General features: G+C 39.8%; 1 protein-coding gene across 3 annotated transcripts in view; it reads right to left on the minus strand.

Moving 5' to 3' along the window:
- Positions 1-13,960: 13,960 nt before the first annotated feature.
- Positions 13,961-16,513, minus strand: part of ccdc61 (coiled-coil domain containing 61) — a 95,251-nt gene continuing 92,698 nt past the window's right edge. For all 3 annotated transcript variants that reach the window (XM_064308109.1, XM_064308101.1, XM_064308091.1), the window contains one exon: positions 13,961-15,066. In XM_064308109.1, coding sequence (XP_064164179.1) covers positions 14,942-15,066 — 125 coding nt within the window. In that variant the 3' untranslated portion in view covers positions 13,961-14,941. The remainder of the gene's footprint in view (positions 15,067-16,513) is intronic.

Here is a 16,513-nt window from a genome sequence, read left to right on the forward strand (position 1 = left end):
GCACTCTCCCTAGTTGTAAACTGAGGTTGAAGACGTACTGTAGAGGCTCCCCCAGTTCAGCGGCGCAGGTCTTTAACAGCCTGGGACACACCTTGTCCGGGCCAGCTGCTTTCCTGGGGCGAACCTTCCTCAGTTCCTTCCTGACCTGGTCCGCAGTGATGCAGGGAGGGGCATGGGAGGGGGGCAGGGAAGAGGGGTCAGCTCTGGAGTTGGTTAGAGGGGGGTGGGGGATGGGTGGAGGGGACCGGTCGAACCGGTTGAAAAAATTGTTGAGCTCGTTCGCCTTCTCCACTGTCCACTCCTCCCCTCTACACTGCTTTTCGCTTTGTAGCCTGTGAGGGTTCTCACACCATCCCAGACCTCCCTCATGTTGTTTGCCTGCAGTCTCTGCTCCACCTTCCCTCTGTAGCTCTCTTTCGCCTCCCTCAGGCACAGCTTCAGTTCGCGTTGTGCTGACTTTATTGCCTCCTTGTCCCCATTTTTGAAGGCCACCTTCTTCTTGTTGAGGACCGTTTTCACCTCACGTGTTACCCAAGGTTTATTATTAGGGAAACAACGCACAGCTTTAGCAGGGGCAACCACATCCATACAGAAATTAAAGGAGTACCATGGTGATTTTCACACTTTCTCGGTTTTATGTGCTATTTGCACAAGAGGCATTGAAGAAACACAATGAGCAATGTATTAAATATGTCCGTTATGTATTTTTGGAGAAATATGCGTTTTAAATTCATCATCCTATTTTCAACCGGTTGAGAAAGTTGTCATTTTTCTACGTCACGAATACAGTAACTACTCCCATTTCCACGCCCCGTAAAGAAATCTGACAGGACACACCGTCCTGCTGTTCAGACAATGCAAATATTTGACTAACGTTAGGTTCACTTAAATTAGAGTGCCTTTAGATTATTTCTGGTTATATTCATTTAGCTAGCTAGCTAACGTTAGCTAGCTAGGAGGTTTGCTTTCATAAGGCAATGTTATCGATAACGTTAGCTTGCTAGTTTGCTTTTATGAGGACGTTATAGTTGTGCTTTTATCTTAACTTGGCTAGCTAGATAGCAAACATTATAATTGGATATAAGTTAACGTCCTTACCTTAGCTATCTATCGATACTTGATATACTACTAAGCTAGCTAGCTTGTGAAAATTCAGTCTCCCAAAGAGAGCGCGTATCATGGGGGTAGCTATGGTAACGGGGCACGGTCTGTCAATCATAGCTAACTGACAGTTCTCATTACCACGCCCAGACGGTTCGGGTGAATTTTTATAGTGGGAAATTTAGGCTTAGAAAAATACGTTTTAAAGTACATTGAAATGACTGAAGAATAAAAAAATTATGCACATTTGTTTTGTTGTTGCCTGAAGACAACTGGGAAGTGTCACGTTCAACCACCATGGTACTCCTTTAAAGGTAATCCGCCAGGCAGTGTGTCAGTCCCTCTATGTCCTCTCCATGCGAACTCTGTAGTACACTCCAGTCCGTGTAAGTGTTACTGCTGAAAATATTTAAGTTATATACGTTATTTTTTAAATTGAGTGTCTTTAAATAGGTTAGTGGTATTTTATAATGAGGATATTTCACACTATAACGTAACAGTTTTTTGGTTTGCTTTGGTTTAATGCACCGGATGTGAACTCAACTGAAACATTGCCAAAATGTGGTGGAGGGTTGAATATTCTTTTAATGCCGTCCCATCCCCATACAATAACACATCACATACTGTAGAGTACAGAAAAACATACGACAGTTAATGATGACACATTTAGGTACTGAAACACATAGTGTGATAATGATTTTGCATTATTTTTTATAAAAAATCAGATGTCAATGTTTCACCTTAAAGTTACAATCTCGAAGATTTCGGTTTCGTTCTCTTTGGCGGTACCAATGGCGAAAAGCAGTAATTGCAGGTGTGTTTTTGGACCTCACTTCCCAGAGATCCAACCGGATCCAACCAGTGTCGCCTGTGTGACGTCAGTCAGTTGGCACCTGGGCCACACCAACTATAACACTTACTATTTACTGAATAAAAAATGGTTGCTATAAAAGTAACGTTATGTACACACTCATTCATTGTCTAACATTAGGCTAACTTAAGCTGCATTTACACTGCCGAGCTGGGTTAAAATGCTGTAGCAGACCTGGGGTAGAATTAGTGATGATCAATTTTCACAGACGTTCTTTATCCACGTTTTGCCCAGTATGAACATCTTTACACTGCAGAGAAGAATTTGCGGGATTCGCTGCGGCTCGTACAGTTATGTATCTCGTACACACTAAACAGTCTTTCTCGTGAATGACTGTTGTGTGATATTTTTGAAACAACTGCCTTGCAAAATGTTACCGCTGGTGTTTCTGGTTTTGCTAGCAAACTGTTCGAGAATAAATCGGAGCTGGGTGTTAAATTAGCAATCAGAACAAGAATAATAAAACAAAAACAAAGGAGATTTCATCAAAAAAGGGCAAGGCTGAAGGACCATATGAGGAAGCGTAATAAAATAATAACGCTAATCCATACTGCTGTATTCTTTCATTTAGTTTTCTCCGGTTTGACATTTTACACTGAAATCAGACCTGGCTCTGTTCCACCTATACCCCTGGTTAATGCTCTGTGTAAAAACGGCTTTATTTCCATCAATCTAATATACTGATGAACTTGATGACAATGTAAATAACGGTAACGTTAAGGCCAATTCAGATCAATGATTCGCAACGAGCCGAAACGGTTTTAGAATGTTGCAGAGAAAATTGCAGCGGTGTGAACTGGTTAGTTGCAGAGTGTCTGAAGCCGTTGCCTGGGTTCTCAAAAGACCCACCTTGTCAAATCGCCAAGTGCAGTTAGAACGTTTACAATCAAACGTCTTGGAATTTTGCAAGTTGCATCCAGTCTCGTTGCGAATCATTGATCTGAACTGACCTTTAGTTAGCTACGCTGCACCGTTGCAACAAGGTAGCATTGCATTCGAGAGACGTTTTGCGAGGTCGGTACCAGTCGGTAGCATTAGCTAGCGTTTTTTCTAATTGTTAGCTGACATTAAATTGTGTTAATTACATTAGCTAGCTAACGCAACGTTACCTGATATGAGAGATGGATACTGTGTGCAACGTTGTCTAAACTAATGTTGCCCTTCTTGACATGGTCCGGTAGCTAGCGTTGCAAGGGTACCCTATTTAAATCTTTATAACTCCAGATGTGAACACCACAGAGACTTGAATAATGGTTTAAATGAAGCAAGACATTTATACCATTTACAATACTAACTAAACTTAGATTAGATAATATTCATAATTTTGTAAGAAATAAAGTACCACAAATGCAATTGTCTAGGCAATCAAAATCAAAAATGAATTTGCTCTTTTTTAGTTTACAATGAAATACTGAGAAATTGCATATATACATCAAGTTAAACTATACATGTCATGGATCAAAAACTTTTTGACCACAAGTTCATAAATTCTAAGGGTGGATATGTATAACTACTAAAGATCTACAAAGCAAAAAATAACAGTGTACCCAGCATCTCCAAATCTATCCAAAATGTCAAAATTATGCATTGCTGTATATCACAACATATTCACGTATTTCTAAAAAGGGCGACAACACCGTAAACAACGTGTGATATTACGCACAGCTATTTTGTGCCAAGGTGTCACAAGTGCGCATATATTTCACAAACGGATTGTCCGAGACAATATATGACCACTCAGTCTCAAAAGGGACATCTCTACGCATAAAACCAATGGTAAGGTTGTATATTTATTCAATATTTAGTCCCAGATATTGACTGTAGAATGGTATGGTATAATTTTTGAAAACTTTGTCTTTATTGTTTATTTCATTATTCATGAGCTGCATTTTCACTGCTATATTCGGCATATCTGTATTGGATGTAATGAGCTTTGAAAAAGTCATTTAATCAATTTCTGGAATGTTCCAGACTGTTTAAAGAGACAGTCTACTTGATGTATGTAAACCTTTGACCCACTGGTATAGTATATTACTATATCTGATATAGTAAATTAAAGCTGAAATGAGTCTCTAATCGATTCTTTTAAAATTACCTCTGATGTGAAGAAAGTAGATGCCCTACCTAATTGACTTGCCAAAAGAAATGTATGGTAACATGAAATGTGCAGAGTTGTGAAAAACTGAGTATGAATATCTGTAGCCTAGGTGTATGTAAACTTTTGTCTCAACTGTACATACCCTGGGCACTGTGGTTAGAAGTCGTATCGGCTGCCTGGACATAAATGCTAGATAGGAGAGATTTAGGAATCGCAAAGTGATTGGTGTAGCCCCATCGTGCTTGTTCTCAAGCCAGATGGGTCAATTCGTTTCTACGTAGGTAACTGAAAGGTAAACAGTTACGAAATTTGATGCCTGGGTTGAGCACTGCTCATTTTTTTCGACACTGGATTTAACCAAGAGCTACTGGCAGCTACTGGCTTCGAGCCCTATACCGACCTCACTCAAAAAGAAGCTCCTGATCCGGTCCAGGGGTGGAGAAGTGCCAGGTGATGTTTTTGAAAATAACAGCGCACTTGTGTGGCAGTCCTCTGTTGATAAGCCCTGACTTAAAAATCTTTCCTTCTGCAGACCGATGCCTCGGATAGAGGACTAGGTGTGGTGCTGTCACAGAAGGTGGATGGGGGAGGCGCCCGGTGCACTAAATCAGCCACAAGCTCAGAGTCTGTACAGTACCATAGAAAAGGAATGTCTTGCTATAAAGTGGGCTGTACTCTGCTACAACTTCCTGGGTCGATCCTTTAACCTCTATTCAGATCATGTCACCAACTCTCGGATTACCCTGTGGTATCTGGCAGATTACCCGGTGGTATCTGGCACTCCAGCCATTTGGGTTCGGGTTAATCCATAGGCCGGGGTCTGCAAACGCTTCTGGCTGTGGAGGAGTGTGTTAGGGCTTAGTTTGTGGGAGAGGGTCAGGGTAATTGGAAGCAATTCTTATTATTTATGTTGGCCTTTTTATTTTTCATATGCGGTAACTCTGTCATCATCAGCACCATCACAATGTAAAGACCTAAATGCTACAACTAAAACATATACATATTATAACAGTAGGCTATTTGTTGCAATATCATCCTATGTGTTCCTAGTTCAAGATTTAATAGTAAACAAATTCTGATACATCAGTTCTGTGCAAGCAATACGCTAAGCCTAAACCTTCTCAGCATCGATTAGTCAATCATATCCTCATACTTGTTCATGCATGGGTGTTCCCATGAAAGCAGGTGCACTCACATAAAACCATGCAAACATGCGGACAAAATATAAATTCAGTAAATCCTATATCCTTCTGTGGGGCTCAGAAAATTCAGTTATACATTTTTTTACCCCATGAAAGAAAACATTACATACTGTAGAGTACAGAAAAACATACGAGAGTTGCTGATGACACATTTAGGTACTGTGCCACATTGTGTGATTATGTTTTTGAATTTTTTGAAAAAAATCTTATATCAATAAATCTTAAACCTTCACAAGGAGCACATCTACAGTGCCTTTGGAACGTATTCAGACCTCTTCACATTTTCCACATTTTGTTACATTACAGCCTTATTATAAAATGAAATTCTCATCAATGTACACACAATACCCCATAATGACAAAACAAAAACAGGTTTTTAGCATTTTTTGCTAATTTAATTTTTCTTTATAAAACTGAAATATCACATTTACAGAAGTATTTAGACCCTTTACTTGGTACTTTGTTGAGGCACCTTTGGCAGCGATTACAGCCTTGAGTCTTCTTGGGTGTGACGCTGCAAGCTTGGCACACCTGTAGTTGGGGTATTTCTCCCATTCTTCTCTGCATATCCTCTTAAGCTCTGTCAGATTGGATGGGGAGCATTGCTGCACAGCTATTTTCAGGTCTCTCCAGAGATAGTTAGATTCAAGTCCGGGCTCTGGCCGGGCTACTCAAGGACATTCACAGACTTGTCCTGAAGCCACTCGTGCATTGTCTTGGCTGTGTGCTTAGGGTCGTTGTCCTGTTGGAAGGTAAACCTTCGCCCCTGAGCACTCTGGCACAGGTTTCCATCAAGGATCTCTCTGTACTTTGCTCCGTTCATCTTTCCCTCGATCCTGACTATTCTCCCAGTTCCTGCCATTGAAAAACATCCCCACAGCATGATGCTGCCACCACCATGCTTCACCGTAGGGATGGTATTGGCCAGGTGATGAGTGGTGCCTGGTTTCCTCCAGATGTGACGTTTGGCATTGTGGCCAAAGAGTTCAATCTTGGCTTCATCAGACCAGAGAATCTTGTTACCTCATTGGTCTGAGAGTCCTTTAGGTACCTTTTGGCAAACTCCAAGCGGGCTATTATGTGCTTTTTACTGAGCTTTACTGGCTTCCATCTTGCCACTCTACCATAAAGGCCTGATTGGTGGAGTGCTGCAGAGATGGTTGTCCTTCTGGAAGGTTCTCCCATCTCCACAGAGGAACTCTGGAGCTCTGTCAGAGTGGCCATCGGGTTCTTGGTCACCTCCCTGACTAAGGTCATTTCCCCCTGATTGCTCAGTTTGGCCTGGCGGCCAACTCTAGGAAGACTCCTGGTGGTTCCAAACTTCTTCCATTTAAGAATGATCGAGGCTGGGCCGGGTAGTGTAGAGGTATAAGCACTCACCTACCACCGCAGAGACCGGGGTTCAATCCTCGGCAGCGGTACTTCCGGCTTGGTCAGACGTTCCTACGAACACAATTGGCAGTGTTCGTGGGTTGGAAGCCGGTGACAGTATGAACCCTGATCGTTGCATTATCTGGGGGAGATAGCATGAACCTCCGCATGCGTTATGTTCTCCCAGTGAAACTCCTTGCTGTCAGGTGCAAAAAGCGGCTGGCGACTCCACATGTATCGGAGGAGGTATGTGGTAGTCTACACCCTCTCCGTCAAGTGATAGCGCATCGACCAGGACTGTGATATACACGGGAATTGGTATAATGACTAAATTGGGGAGAAAATGGCAAAAAAGAAAAAAATGTTTCTTAGAACAATGAAACAAGTATGATTAATGGGAACAGGATGCACCTGAGCTCAATTTTGAGTGTCATAGTAAAGGGTCTGAATACTTATGTACTTATGTCATTCTAGAGAAGAAAACTAACCTGACAGTGGTCCCACCCCTCTTGATGAACGTGCTGTGGTCAATACGTTTAAACACTCCAGAGCTAGGAAAAGCCCCGGGCCTGACAATATAGGCAGCCACCTGCTCATCTCCTGTGCAGAGCAACTAGGTCCCATTTTTCATTACATTTTCCAGCTGTCCCTCAATCAACAGAGAGTGCCGAAAATTTGGTCTACAGTCTATAGTTATCCCAGTGGCCAAACACAATCACCCCAAAGTACTAAATTACTTCAGGCCAGTTGCCCTGACCTCCTTAGTCATGAAGTGTTTTGAAAGACTGCGGAAAAAAGAGCTCCTTATAGAAACAGAGAATCTTCTTGACCCGCTACAGTTTGCCTATAGGGCTAAGTGAGGGGTAGAAGATGCTACTGTCACTCTGCTAAACCTGTTATTTAAACACATTGAAGGTAGTAAAACACATGCTAGGATTTTATTTGTTGATTTTTCATCTGCTTTTAATACAATTCAACCCCACATTTTAGTAGATAAGCTCTTAAAAAACTTTGACCTTGATTTTAACATAGTGGGCTGAATTCTTGACTTTTTAACTGACAGAACTCAGAGAGTAAGAGTGAATGGTTGCTTGTCTGAGGAGATGTCATCATCCACGGGGTCTCCTCAGGGGTGTGTCCTTTCACCACTCCTCTACATTCTTTATACTGATGACTGCCGCAGCCAGCATGACAACAGACACATTTTAAAATTTGCAGATGACTCTGCTATTGTCAGTCTCCTCCACGCCGATGAAAATGATCATGGTCCTGTCGTAGATGATTTCGTACACTGGTGTGATAGGGCATTCCTGCAATTAAATGTGGCAAAGACGAAGGACATGCTCATTGATTTTAGGTGCAAGCCCTCTGCGTCTCAGAGCACTACCATCAAGGGGCAGGTGGTAGAAGTTGTAGAAACATGCAAGTACCTTGGCAGCTTGATTGACAATAAGTTGAATTTTAACTCCAACACAAAGATGCTTTGAAAAAAGGGCCAGCAACGACTGTTCTGCCTTCGTAAACTGTCAAAGTTCCATGATAAGACCCTCATGACCCTTTTTTACAAATCCTACATTGAGTCTGTATTAACATTTTCTGTAATCTGCTGGTATGGAAATCTTAGCATCAAGGCCAAAACTGCTCTTTCCAAAATAGTGAAAGTCAGTAGTAAAATCCTAGGTGTCCAGCAAAGTAACCTCACTGACCTGTATAACAGACAGGTAGTGTGGAAGGCTAAATCCATCCTATCAGTCAGCGCCCACCCCCTTCACTCTGAGTTTCAGATCCTACCTTCTGGCTCGTGGTTCAGATTTCTCCCTGTAAAGAGCAATGGATACAGGCACTCATTCATTCCCACCGCCATTTCCCTTCTGAACTCAGGCCAAGGGGGTTGATAGTAGTAGTGTTGTTCCTTGATGATGATGATGATGATGGTTGTGACCAGGGAAGGTCAACCTAGGACCTCTGTTGTTTTCCCTGAGTCCGCAACATTCAGTGCCTGATTCAGTTTGATGTACCCTATGTAGGCTTTTATTTATATTTTATTGTCTTGTATCTATATCTTGCTGCAAAACCAATTGCCCTCCGGGGACAAATATAGTTGAAAGTTGAAGTAAATGTGATATTTCAATTTATTTTCAATAAATTTGCAGAAATTTCTAAAAACCTGTTTTGGCTTTGTCATTATGGGGTATCGTGTGTAGATTGATGAGAATAAAAATGAATTTAATCCATTTTAGAACAAGGCTGCAACGTAATAAAGCATAGAAAAAGTGAAGGGGTCTGAATACTTTCCGAAGGCACTGTATATTCTTTGTAGTTGACAAAGCGTATTTTATTCAAATTTGGATAGATTTTGGATGTTTCTAGACCCACAGATATTTTAGGCCACTGTATTGATGGAAAGCTTGTAATTCCCACTTGAAAATGATTCAAACAAAACAATAAATCTTTAGTGAAATATAAGATTATGTGATTTACAGCAATGCATTATTTGGACATTTTGGATAGATTTGGAGACACTATTTACTTTTTGCTTCATAGATCTTCAGAAGTTTTCCATATCCTCTCTTAGATTTCACACATTTGTGGTCAAGTTTTTCATTCAGGACATGTATAGTTTCACCTGTTTTATATAAGGAATCTCAGTATTTCATTGCAAACTAAAAAAGGTCAAATTTATTTTTGCTTTTTTACCTAAACATTTGCATTTGTGGCACTTTATTTTTCCTAAACTAATTTAAGTCAATATTGCAAATGGTACAAATGTCTTGCTTTATGAAAGCCATTATTCAAGTCTCTGCAAAACTTTAAATAGGGTACCCCCTAAATGGGCAAGGATTGACCAGATTTGGAATGTGCGCTATGGGGAATTTAGAGGGTACCCTATTTAAATCTTTATAACTCCAGATGTGAACACCACAGAGACTTGAATAATGGCTTAAATGAAGCAAGACATTTATACCATTTGCAATTTGATAGCCAGCATGCAGAGGGTTTAATATATTCAGGGGCTTCATCATTAAATGGTTAGAAAGTAATTACAAGGATCTGAAAACTAATTCTATAAGTCACTGGTAACCAAGGAAGAGATTCAAGCACTGGGGTGATGTGTTCCCTCTTGTATTTTTGATGAGCTAAAGACAAGCCACAGGTCCTTGGCTCAGACAAGAAAACAGAGCATTATAACAGTCTAAGTGTGATAACACAAAAACATGAATAATTTTCTCAGGGTCCCGAAGAGACAGGTGTAACAATGTATAACTATACACAGGAAATTTGTGGCCTCTGGCTCTCAGACCATGGGACTGAGTCATGTTCATCATTAACTTTTTTGGTCAACCAAGGAAGTATGCAACTGTCCCTTTCCTCTTGTGACCCTGCAATAAACTCTCTGCTTGATCAATTAAGCAGCAGCTAGGGGGCAAGGAACACCCCCTTTTTGGAGGAATGGGGAGCCCAATTTAAGAAGCTTAAACATTAACACAGTAATCAGTGGTCTATCTATTCGTTTCATTGACCGCTCCAATAGCACAAGCCAATCAAATGTTTGCATGGCCAAAATAATAAACCAATCACATTACAGAACTCACACATGGGGTTTCGTCGCATCAGTTGTTTTGAGCATAAAAGTCATCAAAAAACTTAACAACTTTGCTCTAAGGTGAGGCATTGTCTAACTGGCCAGACACATTTCCTTAAGGACAACACCAAACTTTGCTGTGCTTCAGAACTCGCACCTCACTGGAGACCAGCCTGCGTTGGCCTGCCACTGTCCGCGAAATAAATAAACCAAGCCAGTTTATTTCCCATCTACAGCTGTTTGAGGAACACGTATCTGCATACTTTTCCTCCGTATCTCCCTTGCGGCCGGGCCCAAGTGGAAGATTTGTGTATATCCATCACCTTGCCTGGAACCTGTCGCGACTCCGACTTCACAGAAGTTTCCCAAGCCCCTGCGCACCTGCCAAGGACGCTGGGACCAGCTGACGAGCCAACCAAGCATCACCTAATGGAATAAAGGACTGGCCTCTTGTATTATCACCGTTAAGCATTGAAACACATTTTATTTGACACTGACATCAAATTATGGTATAGAGTAGAATTTGATATACCTGTTTAGGTTATTTTTGTGCTGTTTGTTGTTGTTTTGTTTGTTGTGCGTATGTTGGTCAGGAATAGCAAATTCCCTGACCTTGTAGTTTATGTTGTTAAGCTTTATTTTTATGAGACTGACGATTACCAAGTAACAGATTAGCGTGTCACTAACCAATAACACAAAATAACCTTCGTTAAATGGTAGTACTGCCAACCTCTTATGTTCATCCATCACAAAATCATTTCCTCATATAATCTTATTCATCATATTATACAAATTATTGTTTTCAATTAGCCTGTTACAAACTCTTTATCATAACCAATAAATGTATATTCTTTATTTCCAAACCTTTGTCGTGTCCGTGTTATTTCAATAAGTTGGGCTCTACTAACGTATCAAATTCTGATTGGTTGTTGAATCTCCATTCATCTGAGTAAACCTCACTACACAGGACAGGTTTGATATTAGCAATGTTCTTTAAATAGAAGAAAAACAGGATGGGGTTTCTTGGTATGAAAGGCAAAATTCAAAAAAGAATAAAAAATAACCAACATTTTTAGGGAAGGATCTGATAAAAGTTCAAATAAGAAGTCAGAGGACCATCAGGTTGCTGGAATTACCAAAAATTATTAGGCCCGAAAACAAGATTTTCAGTTTTTTTGTCATTCAGTTTAAGGAAGTTGGAAGACATCCGGTCCTTCATGGCTACAAAACAGTGTTAGATTAGACAATCTACTAAGATCATTGTGTTTGATAGCCAAGTACTGCTGTGTGCCATCTAAGAAAGAAATATATATTAAAATGTCATAGTAAAGACCCAGTCAGCACATAAAGGGAAATAACAATGGAGCATTGAGGCATCCCACATGGGAGAGCATTAGTTGAGGACAGCTTATCACCAGATAAATCACTAGATAAATATTAAAACCAATTAAGGGCAGTCCCTGATATGCCAACTCACTGCCAAACATTTTAATCAGGATATCATGATCAACTACATTAAAGGCTGCACTGAGATCAAACAGTACACGTTTGATAGCGACCTCACCTGAGTCATCCTGCATTAGAATGTCATGCAGTCCTCCACAATGCAGTTTTTCTGCTATGCCCCTGACTGAGACTTGGACTGAAACTTTTCTAAAATGCCATTAGCCTCCAATGTGTCTAGTAATCAATTTGAGACCACTTGTACCTTAGAAATAAACAGCAATTTGGAGAAGGATCTAAAATTTTATGATCTAAAATTTCTGGATCAATGCCAGGTTTGAATACTGGCTAAATTAAAGTAGTCAGGAACACAGCCCAAAGTGAGGGATTTATTCTTAACAGCTAATATACAGGGGCCTACTGTTCCTGAAACCACCTTGAAAAAACTGGCAGGCATAACATCATAAGGGATGGAAGATAATCGCAAGTGCAGGACAGTCTCTGTGTTAAGTCCTTTAAAGAAATAGGTGTGAACTGAGTCAGGATATCAGTATTACAATAAGGATGGGATACAACTAAGAGGCTCTGATATCCCTTATCTTTTCAACAAAAAAGGTTGGAATTGCCTGATTCCCCCAAATTTCTGCATGTGTGATCTATATCAGTGGTTCTCAAACTCGGTCCTGAGGCCCCTGTGTATGCTGATTTTCATTCCAACCACAATTGCAATCCCAGAAGTTTAACAAGTTGTTAATTTTTTCTTAATTGGCTGCACTGCATGCTAAACAGGGATTATTTCCTCTCTTAAACCACATTTATTTATTTAAAAGGGACAACACACAGTAATCAACATTTCCGCAGTTGCATGAAGCGGTAGAGTGCCAAAGTTATCTCAAGAGCTAATTTTCATCTGTAGTCCCTTAGCAGGTGAGATGTTAATACTGGGTACAAGATAGCTACACGTACATACAGTAAGTTCCATTTTCGGTATAAAAAATGATATTGGAAAGAAAAAAAAAAAATTCAAATATAGTAAATTTACAGTGTACTATGAGAGCAGTGCTGATTTGCTTTTAGCCATAGCTTCAATTTGTGTAAAAGTGCGGTAGTTGTTGCCTGATCTGATGTCTGTAGGTATAGTGTTCCAAAAGTGGGATGACAGAAAAGGTGGATTGGCTAAATTTGCTTTTTCTATATGGCACATCACAGTCTTTCCTCTCTGTTGCTCGTGTGGTTCTTTCAGTGTATGATTTGTACTTTACAAATTGACTAAGTGGAGGAGGGGCCAAACCTTGAAGGATCTCAAAAGTAAGGCAGGCGTCATGCCAGACATGGCTATGCATGCCATGAAGAATAAACTTCCCAGGTTCATAATGTATCTTCCTCTTCTTTCAGCTTTCCCCATTAGGGGTCGCAACAGCGGATCATCCGTATATTTTCTCCCCCATGTTCATAATGTATATTGAGCTATATTGCAAACAATTACAACACAAACCTACAAATTAAAGACTGAGGTGAATGGATAGGCTCCTAATTGGTGAAAGTGGACAGCTGACCATTAAAAAGAACCATCTTGAAGACAATGAAGAATTCAACAGCAAAACCAAATAACAATGTGCCAAACCTGCACTGTGCTAATAGGTTCAGGAAACTTTAAAGAAATGAAAATATGTTAAACAACCAAATTAGGAACTATGAATTAATCTCAGTCTTTCATTTGATAATAAATACCTTGGATATTTGGTGGGTTATAATCATAGATGTTGTCATGTGCAAATTTGGCAGCACATATTTTGCATAGGTAACACTGGCAATCTTTCATTGAGCTTTTCAAAATTATTCCACGTGGCACTATTTTGCAAGCTATCTATCTTTTCAAATGTCGGTAAGTAATGTTAAAGTGAATGCCCTGCCCACCCACTCTATTCCCCTTTTTGAGCAGTAACCCAGGTAACAGTGGCGATCTTATATTCTGAATGATTTGAGAATTTAAAAAAGAAAAAACATTTTTTTTAAATTGTATTTAGCATTCACCATGCATGCTGGCAAATGACATTCAACAAATAAACAAATTATTCACATCCCTGGTATGCATGGTATTTGGTTTAGGTTTGCAGTCTGTGACAAAACACCCCCAATGGACTGTCATGATGGACTGTCTCACAAAAGCGGGTTCTTCATGCCAGAGGTCTGTTCACACTTACGTCAGAAATCGATCACTTACAAATGTGAATGGTCAATGCAAAAAAATGTGATCCAAGCAAAAAATCTTAATTGACCATAAAGACCTGTACTGTGAGTTTCAGTTTATTTTCCATTTTTTCAAAAACACATTTTTAGTCATATTTATGATGAGGTTTTTTCACATTAGTTTTTTTCTTTGGGTTTATGTAATTCATGGGTGTCTTCTTGTCCTACCCACCATGAAGAGACTTGTGGAACCAATTTATGAACAGCTGGCATTCATCATCTGATACACCTGTGCGCATGTTTCATGAATCCCACCTTGGTTTGTTGTAGGAATCAAGAAAAAAATGTAAGACAATTTTACAAATGTTTTGAGAATGAGGACCAATGACTTCTTTAGATAAAACCTTGTTGCTAAAACTAAAGAAGGTTAAAAAAAAAAAAAAAAAAAATCATATTACTGAAAAAGATTTTAATAAATCTTTTACAAGAAATATAGCACAAACCTTTGATCATTTAATCAAACAAAAGTTAACTGTAGTAGACAAATGTTAAAAAGCTATTGCAAAAACAAAACAAAACAAACAAAAAAAAAACAAACAGTTCAGCAGATTTTGGAAGCAAAATCTGCTGAACTGAATAAATGAGATGTCCATTCAGTGACGTGTCAGAACCCTGCCTTATGAGCAAACACCTTCAGGGTATCTTTGGCCTCTCTCACCAATTTTGCCAGACTTTCCTGATTAAGAAGGAAATTTTTCAGACCCTGAATACCAATGGGGGCCACAAGTAATCTGGCATTATTACTGAACATTCTGTCTTGCTATTTGCTGTCTCAATGGAGAAGGTTTTAATTCTTTTTGCTTATGATACACCCAAAGTCCCCCCTGCCTTAAGTTGTAACATTGAGGGTCCGAAAATGAGTATTTCCTGATTAACCAGGGAAAATCACATTCCTGTATATTTGATGGAGTTCATGCCACAGTTCTGCAGGGCTCAGATGTAATCAAGTTTATCCATTAGCACAGGTTATGTGCAGGGTCCCATGAGGTTCTGGGGTGAGTGTATGCTGGGGGTTGTGCTGCTCAGTGGGGCACTGGTTCCAGTGTGTACATCGAACGCCCTGTATCCAGGTCCCTCATGTACTCCTGTAGCGCCTGAAGTCGTGCGTCAATCTCCGACAGGTCAGCACCTGCATCTGTCAGGCTCTCTGTGACCACAGATGGAGAGAAGAATAGGTCTGTCGCGGCCAAAATAGCTGATTTCACAGGCATAATTCACAGAACAATAATTGAGGAATGCAGCACTGGAACCCCAGGGGTGGAATGAAAACTGAAAACACACCATATTACATCTTGATTTGTGGGAGTATGATCGTTTAAATCCACAAAGTACCAGCATTTTCAATTAGTATCAGGGGCCTCATGCTTAGAATTTACATGGATTTCAACCTATATTTTATGGTACGACCAGTCAAAAAACTACGTGTACGTATTATTCCGAAAATGTGCATACGAATGAATAAAGCTTCCAAAATCACACATACACATATTTTGTTTATAAATCACAAATATCTCTAAAAGTGTGCACTCGTGAACAAGCTTTACTACACCCGGTGAGCGCACTCAATTATGCTTATGGTGGCATCATACATATTAGCCTATTTCACTAATTAAATTGCTAGGAAATGGCAATAAAATTCTGCTAAATAGTCGTAGTTGTAATAAAACAAAAGGAAAAGTAATGGCAGAAAAGCAAGTAAAAAATAATTAATTAAAAGTGCTGTTGATGAAGATATAGGCAAGAGCACAACTATTGTTTGGTCCCATCAGCAGTACTGTATCCAGCAAAACCAAATATGTTGTTTGGCACGCTGTGACAGGATGGCCCTGGGTAAATTGTATCGACTCATGGGAGACATTGATCCTTATGCGCATGCAAATCTGCCTGGTCCCGAAAAAATGCTCACTGTATATCACTCCTTCGCAAAGCCAGTGCTAGTACAGCATAGTGCTTTAAACAGGAATAACTCACACATAGGTTTTTATAGTCATGCCTATAATGAGTTAGTATTTCACAACTGTAAAGCAATTTACATATGATTTCTTCTAGTTGCTAGTACTATCACATGCCATTGATTTAAAACACGTTCCTTAGGCCTACAGTCTATATTGAACAGTCTAGCATCTCTCCTGTGAGCATAACACCCGAAAGGCTGCACTTCTTTATTTCCTATTACTACCTCATCGAACATTAGGCGACAGCATCAGTTTCAGCATTACATTTATTTGGCAGATGCTTTTATCCACAGCGACGTACAAAGTGCATACCAAAGGTCATTGGAACAACTACAAAACACAGGTCCGATAAAGTGCAATACTCATTTCGTACAGCTATTCATAGCCAAATTTCACACAGTGAGCATTACTCAGCATCCACAGAAACCTAATTTCATCACGATTATGAAATCATGCATTGCAAATCATACTATGATTATGAAATCACACTATTTTATTCAAATAAATGACAAAATGGATTTTTGAATTCCCACATTTTTATTTATAAAATATAGCCATTTTGTTACATAGGTCAAGGGAAAACGTATCAAGGCATATTACATACACACTGAGAAAAGCACTAAAATGTGCAAAACAAGA

The sequence above is a fragment of the Anguilla rostrata genome, chromosome 1 (assembly GCF_018555375.3).
Source record: "Anguilla rostrata isolate EN2019 chromosome 1, ASM1855537v3, whole genome shotgun sequence".
In the NCBI taxonomy this organism is placed as follows: Eukaryota; Metazoa; Chordata; class Actinopteri; order Anguilliformes; family Anguillidae; genus Anguilla; species Anguilla rostrata.